Below are 10,836 nucleotides of genomic sequence, written 5' to 3'. Positions count from 1 at the left end.
TATTTATTATGCTATCTAGGCACAAACGAACGTTCTGATTGACCAGTCTACTATTGTTTAGTAGCTAGTAGAAAGCGCGAGTAACCTGTACTTACTTTTCCGTTAAATTCTGCAAAATAATTCTACGTTAGTGAGGAAATACTTTCCCAACGACGGTAAATATACTATTTCAACTGTCCATTATTTCTGCTAATTTGAGGAAATAATAATGAGATAAAAGTGAATTAACAATGTATGAATTATAAATTTGACAGTATACGTAGATAACTTACTTGGCAGTTCAAAGGAGACGAAGTAACAATAAATGCAAGGTCGTTATTAGTTGAAGAAAAACTAAAAATTAGATGTATATAATTAAATTAATAATATATTCCAATAATATTTTATGGTAAGCACATAGAACGTTACATTACAGTGCTATGTTACGAGTTATAGTTTATCTCTGAGTCTCCTATTTCTAATATTAAGTATTACAATTTCAAATAGCTGGAAATTTTAATTTTAATTTAGAAGTTAATTAAATGTCAATATGTATCAAATTTATGATATTTGCCAACAATATTGATACAGATAATTTTCTTTTTTAACAAATATATTTTAATATAATACAAACAACAATGCAATTTGTAATAAAGGTTATTACAAATAGTTAACAGAAATAATTATTTATATTAACAAATTTTACAAACTCGCAAATAATATTCAGTCTTCTGTTCAGTCTAGAACTGAATATTTTATCGACAGTCTAGATCCACGACAAATAAATTCTGAATTGATATCGTTACGCTAACTTAAGCTAGCGCTGTCTTTTCTTACAGGTTTTACACCCTTACAAGCTGACTTCTTCCAGCGAAGATATTTAACGTCCTCGTAGAAAAAATTGCGTCCCAAGTAATTTACTAAAGTTTAACGATTTGTAATGTTCAAAAATATATAAACGCTCCTATTCAAATTCTGCAGTTTTCCAATTAATAATCATTAATTACAATTGTAGTTTTCAAAGCTTATTATACCAATATAGTTGACCAATAATAATTGTCGCTTGGCGAGTTGGATTATATAGTTTAAGGCGGGATTCTTGAATGTTCAACAATGTCCGAAAATAAGATAACATTTTCCTAAAACAAATGTTGTTGATTCTAACTCTCAAAAATCTTCTACAAATTTAGAGAACACGCACAATGCACATCCAACAATATACGTCAAGTGCATCAAATTGAAACAAACTTACAACGATAAATCTGTTACAAGACCTAGAATAGCAAATTTGGTACAATAGATCTCGAATATTCGTATTTAACAGAGAAGTGGATAAAACGACACTCTAGCTTCAATATTAGCGTACTTAATAGACATTATATTGATAGACATAGATTATGGTACGTAAGATATAAAACATTTACATTGGCTTTAAATTCCTAATATGCTAAGTTAATAGAATTTCACAATAAATTTAAATTGCTGATACTAAGTAGACAAAAAATTAATAGCTCTCGATTGTTTGTAATTTATAAATGAAACATATTGTTAGTTTTAAGTTTTTGGTACTTAAAAAAAGCATAATATTACAACAGATCTAGATTGCTGGTAGGTGCTAGAAAAAACGTTATATTAGCTTTAGCTTGTTGGTGTTTAAAAGGCATACATAAGAGTAAGTCTAACCATTAAATAAAACGTTATACTAGTTTTAAATTATTGGTGTACTTATTACATGTAACATCACATTTGATCAAAATTAGCGGATGTTAAAATATAGAACTCTAGTCTTAAGTTGTTGATTAAATTTAACAGTTAAGTCTTACACTAGTTCTAGACGGTAGCTACTTAAAGTAAATTTAGAATTTAATGGTAATAAACGTAATTCTGTAATAGATTTATATTTCTGGTAGCTAACGAACACATTGATCCATTTAATTTCTAGGATACAACGCGAACACCATAATAAAATATGCAATATTGGAATTTAGTAAATAACTCCGAGTAAAATATTATTGCTTACAAACCTATATAATTCATTAACTATTTAAATATATTATTGGCGAAAAATAACAGATTATTTCTTTTTTACTTTTATATACTATTTGTTAGCTTGCCAGTTAGAAGTATTTTTCCTTATTTATTTGTTTGAATTATGCGCAAAGCTACACGAAAGTTTTTTGTGTCAGTCGTCCATAATTTTGAAGTAGTGGACTACAAGAAAAGCAGCTAGTAAATGCTACCCACCTCCAACTCTTGAGCTAACGGGAATAGTTAGCCATGGGAATGCACCCATGGCTCAAAAGTGTGGACAGAATTCAGTTAGTATATTTATGGACGTCGAGCATGTTATATCAAAACGATTTTGAATCCCTATCATTCTGTTACCATCCTTGTAATAGCCTTGTAGTACAATTTCCATTGTAAAAGGATCTATCTTAATACTGTTACATGAAAAGCACATGGTACTTCCTGCGTATTTTCTATAAGCCACATGATGAAGACAGTTTTCCAGATCCCATTTCAACATGTCTTAGTACAGAATAGCATTAATACATGCTATTCTACAGCTACTTAAAGTAAGCGACAGTTGAATGAATATGTCTGAGAGGCAGCTCGTGTCCCTCTTAAAGATAGAGGTATTTCTTGATGTTGCATACTGGTTTTTAGGACACGTAGACAGCTTTTGCCACTGACCTTTCTGTTAGTCTGCCTTTACATGTTACAAAATGCTGCACTTTAATTTTCATACCCCATGGTACAATCCCCCAAATCCTCTATTGCAGTCTATTTAATCAATCATATTATATTTCTAATGCTTTCCTTTATTTTGGTTTTGTTCGACAACCTGTTTTTTGTTGCTTTTGCTTTTAGTTCCAGATACTTTTCTTCAGTTTTTACTGAAGAAGATTTAAGCAATATTCCTCATCCTAAACAGTTAGTTGGACAGATTAAACAAGATGATCATATTAATTCTGAATGTGTTAAGGAAAAATTGGGAAATTTAAAGAATGATACAACTTCTGGGCTAGACAATATTTATATGTTATTAAAAGAGCTTAAGGATTGGATATGTGAGCCACTTGCTGCAATTTTTTCTAAATCCTTCAATTGTAGGAAGGTGTCAGAAGATTAGAAATTACCTAATGTTACTTCTCTTTTTCAAGGCCCATTAGTATTACATCAGTGAAAAGTATAATGAAATACTCTGTTCAATTCCATTTAAGTTAACAACGTTTACAATTTTGTTAGATAGTCAGCATGGTTTCACAAGTGGACAAATATTGGGTTACGTTCTTTTAAGAGATCACTGACATATGAAACGGAGAGTATCCACACTTTCCAATCTATCCCAGTAAAGGTGCATAACATTACTCTAAAAAGTCACGAGAAAGCACAAAAGTTAATCCATAACCCAAGAGTTTCTTGGGTCTTAAGACAAACCCTGGACCATCTAATAATGGGTACACCTATGGCGCATATTTCTTCGCTTGCTCGATTACACAGATCTTGCCTTTTCCTTTTAATTTGCCTGCTAGACCTCTGTTACGTCACCATTAAATTATGTATGTTATTCCATAAAATTCACAATTGGAATGAATTACAGAAAAGTGCATTTTCTAGGTATACTAGCAAAAAATCTGGTAAAAAGGTCATTACAGACATGCTATGAAGACGCTGATGCTCAGCTTGATTTGAAATTGTATTCATGCTATCCGTTTCATATAAAGATGAACATTCCGTACAATTTGGAGCAAAAAAAATCTGTACAGTTGTGTCTGATGAGAAGACCAAAGAAAACAAAAAAATAGAAAAACACAAATCATATTTAAATTGCATTATCCTACAAATTTAAATTCCGGTGTTGCAAAAGTCAAGAATTCCACGGTCAAAATTAAATGTAGCAAAAGAAAAAGATATTGAAAGTGAACTAAAAAGATCCCTCTCATAACAACATAGAATCCAATTAATTTCAATATAATCAATGTAAATTGCACAAATAATGGAATGTGAAAACAATGTCAAAATCTGAAGGATGTTATAAATGAGTGAAATCTAATACATTGAAGGTAGCAAAAAATTAAAAAAAAAATGTTTAACATGTGTAAAGTTTACAAGGAAAACTGAAAATGCAACGGTGAACATTTCTGGTAACAAACGAAGTAACATGTGTACTTAAAAACTGGAAAATAAATCCTCTTCAAGTCGAGTAAGATCTTTAGAGTTAATGCCAACAAACTATAAATCTGAAGAGAAAGCTTATTTACTGAACTAGTATGTTACAAGTGCTGTGAAATCTACATCGGTCAAACAGCAAAACTATGTGAGAAAATATTATTTATTAATAATAATTTTAAGATTAACTAATATGAAAGAATCTATTAACTGAATAACTGGACACTTGCTGAAATGGATGACTTGTAATTTTCACAAAACAAAACAAAAATATTTAAATTTCTTCATGTTATCACTTAATTGTTAAATAGATAATGGACTATCTGTAATCGGTACTCCTTGAGGAACTGAACTCCGGATTTTACTGTTGTAAATCCGTAAACTTATCGCTGACCAAATCAGTTTTGTTTTCATTCTGTCGAAAAGAGAAAACATTAACTTTAAGATGACCTCGACAACATTACAAATTGATACAAATAACAACCATAATTTCGTTTAAATTATTTTCTAGAACGTACATTTCTTACCAGTTAACAGTAATCTGGTAACTATTTTTGTTCTAGAAGTTAAACAGTGATTGAGGCATAAGTGTGAGCTACTGATATCTAAAATGTAATAGTATTCTTATTGTTTGTCAAGCATTGTTTCTTTTCTTTGTGTTAAATGTTGTAAACATTCATAAATGGTTTCGGGAGTGTGAATATCAACGAAGTTCGAGAATTTAGGTTTATTCATGGATGACAAAGCTTAAAAAGTAACATTACTCAAGAATAATCTTTATATTTGTAGTTTCTATTGCTAAACTCGCTATGCTTTTTATGTACACTTTTGCATACTTTTTCTAGATATCTTTAGATAGTGTATGTCTGAAGATAACAATCGGAGATGTAATTGTCCGGGAAACCTTGCATCTAAAATACATCTGTATGCATTTTAATGTGTTTTCGTCAAACCATCTTTAGATAAGTTAAAAGCTCAACAATGTGACGATAAATGATAATGTAGACAATATTTAAACATCTACGAGTTCTTAAAAAAGCATCTACGAAGCTAATAAAAAAAAAATTTAATATGTGGGAGTTCACTTTCCTTCCCCAAGATGACTCTGTTAAAGCAGCATACGATTGCTGTTCCAGTCTAAACGTAAGGTAGAATAAATGTATTAATCTTTTTTTTTTTCGTTTTTAATTTACTTGAGTAAATTTTACTCATGTAAAATATTTCTAAAATCAAATATTTTATTTTACAGTTCACTAGGATGGATTTCACGCTAGTGGTTTGGCCAATCATGTGTTTCATGATAATTAAGATACATTATCCGGTCTTAGCCAATGATGTCGCAGAAGACAAGAATGTGAAGACAGCTAATTACTATTTTCCTAATATTGGTCAGTTCCTTGGATTGTACTCATTAGGAGTTATGAAACTGATGGTCGGAGCCCAACTTTTAGACTTGCTAGGCTTCAGTTATACTGGTTCTGTGCTTCTTAATGTTAAAGACGGTTTTTTGGATAGTGATGAGTTAAGTAGAACTGAAGAAGATATTTGTGAAGAAGAATCTTCAAATGATACAACCACGGAATCTCCCGTCTCCACTTCACCATATTCTAATTATGACAGTGCAGTTGGACAAAGTTTTCATCCTAACTTTTATCAAGAAAGTTACTTCTCATCTTATCCCACACACAACAAATTTCTAGAAGTTGATAAGTCTAGATCTCGGCGTAATACAGACAAAGTCGAACCAAATATTCAACACAGATTTGGATCCTTGTTTAATCATCACCATAAACATTCTTCTTCTCTTCACATGAGTAATGCCCCTTTCAACCGTTATCCATTTTACCGTCGTGAAAACCATATAAATCAGGAAGATCCTGAAATGGTAAAGAAAAAATGCAAGAGTAAGAAAGCTGGATCTGAACAACAATCTCTATCTATATCGAATGGTTATGGTACGAAAAATACTATGCTATTATATAATTCTGGAGATCTAACTATGACCCCAAAAAATGAAAAAGTATTAGAAATGAGCAAGCCTATGTTTCAGAATAATGGTATAATACCACCTTTTAACTCGTACATCATGTCAACTAATAACCCAGGCATGACCCATAATAACATGAAATTTGATTCTAATCCAAGTATGATCCACAATAGCATGATGTTTACTATGAATCCTCAATTTATGTCGCAATATAATCCCCTGGCTAACACTAACAAAATAAATAGATTACACAACAAACGAATGGCGCATGTGATAAGCACAACAAAGAAATCAAATAATACGCCATTGACAACACACTATGAACCATCAGAGGATGTTAGAGAATTTGTTGAAGTTAGTCAACACAAGTCAACTGAAAATTCTTCACTTCAAAAGTATCCTCAACCCAGGAATAGAATGAAGTATCCATGGCAGAGGTTTAGAAAAACATAGTTTCCAGTATAGTTGGTGTAGTCGTAAAAACTATACTACCTTAGGAAACTCTCGGGTAAAGTTCTCACTGAAATGCGTACTAAACTTATTTGCTATTTTTCCCTTTAAATAACTTCTAAAATTGTGTTATTCTATTATCAGAATGTTGATTAAGTGCCTCGGCAAAATCTCTTTTTAGAGAGCTAAGAAGGATATAAGACGTATTTCATCCCTGAGACGTGAACATTAATAATGTTATTCACGGATAAAAGATAAAAGTTTATGAAATCCAATTCAGCTGAAAAACCTTGATTTCAATACTGATCTTTTTCTCATAATTGAGTACATGGGTCATAATCTTGTAGATTCTTTTTTGTTACGGAACAAAAATTTGCACCCTTAGAAGAATAGTGTTCAGATTATTGCTCTCGTGAAATGAAAACATGTTACATAGAAGTAACTAATTAAATAATGTAAATGTTAAATGTCATAATATTTACTCACACACAGAGTAAGCATAAAACTAATAATGTTGTTAATTATATTTGCTTTATGTTAAGACAACTACTCATGACACTTAACATAGAATTACAAAAAATAGTGCAAGTTGGAAATAGTGAGCCTATTTCCATGCTGGTATGTTCTTGATTAGTGTCCATGCTTTCTTTAAGGCTTTATAATATAATGCTCCTCTGTGTGTTGATTTCTTTGATATATACGTCTTTGTGTTAATATCTTCACGATATTATGTTTGTTTCTGTATGAATGTTTGCCTCTTAAACTAATGAACGTGTTATTAAATGCTTCTACTCAAATAGTTGTTTCATCCACATACTGGAAGAATATTTGCTGACAAATGGAAACGTATTACACTTAAGTCACAAGATCAAAATAATGTCAGGAGTATCTAAAAACCTTCTCTTTTCCTTTCATATTCAGTCTAAAAAGAACTTTACAAGGTGTAGGAACTGTTCGCTGGAGATTATGTAAAACAAAACATTCCAGAATGTACCAGGAAACCACATTTTATTCCAGTTAGTAAAATCTTTTTCAAGCTTTAGAACTAACTTCTGTGGTTCTATATCTACAAATTTGTTTTCATTTTTTCGGGAAGGAATCCAGTCCTTTTAGATTTAAAATAGGAAAAGCATTTGTAAAACACAGAAAACAAAAACTATAAAAAAGGTCCTTTGAAATGGTATTATATAAATTATCATTAAACATTGTACCACGGAACACGTATTTGCCCTATGTTTTTTGTTTTTTTTTACTTGAGTATGTCACATTAAAACTATCACTAATTTAAATGAAAAGTCACAAAATATATTACACAGGCCTCATATACAAGTTTTTTGTTAAAACGGCTGGTTTGGGTTGAGAAAATTTTTTATGTAGAGGAGCAAACAGTGTTTCGACCTTCTTTGGTCATCGTCAGGTTCACCGAAGAAAGTCAAATCGTTGTTCGCTCCTCTAAGTGAAACATTTTCTCAACCCAAACCAGCCGTTTTTACATATATATTTTCTCTACAAGTGGGTTTTCTCGTCATCACGGATTATTCCTTTTATTTTGTTATACTACTTTCTAAAACATCAATTCATCAAGAACAGCAAAAATAAGGAAATATTTTCTTTATTAATAACTCAAATTATCAAATTAAAACATTTCTAAATTAAAATAGGCCAATGCATTTACAATTCACATAATACATTATTACACCTATCGCAAATACGATATTAAAATTTATTATAATTATAATCTGAGCCACATTAAAAATAACCTTATTTCACTTTAAAACTGCATTACCTACCATTTACAGAATTAAATAAAGACAACTGATGCGGTTCAAAACTATTATTTTAAAAAATAGAGGTAGTGCGGATTTATACATATTGAATTAGCACATTCGTTTAACATTTAAATAAAATATATACATTGTGGAACAGATGTTGTAGTGTATTTTTGGCAGCATAAACGTTATTCCAAAAATGCAATATGTATAAAGCTTCATTGAAATATTTCAAGTACCGTATTTGTTGCCATTTTAGGATTTAGAAGCTTAAAATGTTAAAATCACCCCAGGGTATTTGCTTGTGTGCTCTTTCTAAAAATAGTGCATCTTGACAAAAGTCTTGTAACATACCTTTCATAATTACCACTCTTTCTACAGACTTTTCGTAAGCCATCTAGCATACGTGGGCGACGGTTTCCTAGCGCCCATTACAATTTTTTTTGACTGCAAGTAAATCATTAGTCAGAGCATCTAATGAATTGGCCGGTATGTATTTGTACGGAAAAGTACGAGTTTAAACCATTTTCATACTTCATCTGCTTAAAATATGTGATAGTTAAATGGCCTTGTTTTCAGGCACAGATTCTTTGTGGTTGCGATACCTGTTGGCACGTGGACGGCTTTTGCCACTGTTTTTCTGTTTAGGGATTCTCACCTGGTACAAAATACCACACTTTGCTTACCACATCATGGTCCCTTTCTGAATGGTTTTGGTGTCCCGAGATGACCAGTTTGCTTTTAGTTTGTTAATGCTGTTAAGTCTTGGAAATTCTAAGTTCCTGATCTGAATAGATCTTTACGACTTTAGTGTATGAATATTTTCCATCAGAAAGGGATTTTATATTTTCTTCTCCAAACAAATCAATTATTAAGGAACAGGCGGCTTCCACTATTATGAAACTTTCGGCTGACTGTTGTACCAGTTGAATGGTATGTTTACGCGGATATTTAAGGCTAGTTAGCCACAAAGGTATCCCTCCAGAATAGTTGCTGTAAGACAGTACTCTTTCTTTCAATTTTCTGGAAGCGCATGAAAAAAATGACAATGTCACACAATGGATGTATTAGTGAGATAATTAGCAATTGCACAACTTCCTACCTGATCCTGGAAGCACAAAAGTTATTGTATTTTACTTCTCAGTATCTGCGTGAATTTACGTACTGTACAATGTTGCTAATAACCACAAGAATTGTGTACGTATGATGATTTCATTCATCAGAGCTGTTTAAAATACTAAAATAAATATTAATCCGATTTTAATTATTCGAAATGCCACTCTTCACTGAGTTATACTGGTTTCGGGGAATTTCTTCCTACATCAGTAACAATGTACATAAAAATCGAAGAAAAAGAACAAGACAGTATTTCTTATAGGAGTGTAGTGTATATATAATTATATATTATATAATTATATTTATGTTTCAATTATGCTAACCAACATGCAATACCTTGCGTTTATCATAATTAAACCGCATTTGCTATTTATTTGCCCAACTAGCTAAATGATCTAAATTCTTTGTAAAGCAGAGGCATCCTCTTTATATGTAGCACAATTTAAGACTTTAATATCATCAGCAAATTTAAGTAATTTATCGACCATTACTTCATCTCTGTCTTTAATGTAAATCAAAAAGAGCATTAGTCCTAAGACTGAGCCCTAAGGTACATGACTTGCAACATTAATCTAGTTTGACTGAACTCCGTTTATAAACAACCCTCTGCTTTCTTCTATCAAACCACTCTTTAGTTAGTTATCGCTCACACTTATAGGATTCTTTCCAAGCCCTTTATAGGGCACTTTGTTAAATGCTTTTTAAAAATCTAGATATACCAAATCCACACCTTTACTCTCGTCTACATATGCAATAATATTTTCAAAGCATGTCAAAAGATTTGTAAGAATGACCCTTTCTCACCAGTTTGTACAATTTTCTCCTTAGCTATTGTTAAGATGTCAGCATATTGAAATTGACAGTCATGAGATTTGGGATTTCTCTGAAAGACTTCTTGTATTTAAATATGAATACGACGTCAATTGATAAATCTACGTTTCCTATGATTTTGATACTGATAAATGTTCGAAGAAAAACCCTAACAAACATACAGTTGTTATTTTAGCACAATGAGTTGAGTTTCATCCACTGTGGCGAATCAATCCTCTGGTTTTCATATTGTAAGTTCCGTAAACTTACCGCTGACCCACCAGAGGACAGCGCAGTTACCTGATGTTAGCAATAACTGGAAATTCGTGGATCTATTTTGCAGAAGGACGGGTATAGTGGTTTGTTATAAGTGGAATGAAAGAGTCAAGACTCAATATGAAGACAAACGAAATGTATAGTTAATTAACTGAAGCTACAGGAAACAAATAAAAGCTGAATGGTATTTTAGTCGGACTGCTGCATAGTTGAAAAAAGTAAAATAAACTGTACTGAAATAGAGATAAAATCACAGACTAAATAAAAAAACTGAGG

At 31.5% G+C, this 10,836-nt stretch overlaps 1 protein-coding gene across 1 annotated transcript; it reads left to right on the top strand.

Moving 5' to 3' along the window:
• On the top strand, positions 1-8,797 carry LOC143222161 (uncharacterized). The gene is made up of 2 exons (XM_076448225.1): positions 1-155; positions 5,402-8,797. Exon 2 carries the CDS (start codon positions 5,411-5,413, stop codon positions 6,590-6,592), a length of 1,182 nt encoding a protein of 393 aa, XP_076304340.1. The 5' UTR covers positions 1-155; positions 5,402-5,410; the 3' UTR covers positions 6,593-8,797.
• Positions 8,798-10,836: the final 2,039 nt, after the last annotated feature.

This window comes from Tachypleus tridentatus, chromosome 8 (assembly GCF_004210375.1).
Source record: "Tachypleus tridentatus isolate NWPU-2018 chromosome 8, ASM421037v1, whole genome shotgun sequence".
Taxonomy (NCBI): Eukaryota; Metazoa; Arthropoda; class Merostomata; order Xiphosura; family Limulidae; genus Tachypleus; species Tachypleus tridentatus.
The sequence above is the reverse complement of the archived record's forward strand: the minus strand, read 5'-3'. Positions and strand labels throughout refer to the sequence as shown.

Coding starts and splice junctions, on each gene's coding strand:
- LOC143222161 (XM_076448225.1), top strand. CDS start 5,411: ATGGATTTCACGCTAGTGGTTTGGCCAATCATGTGTTTCATGATAATT.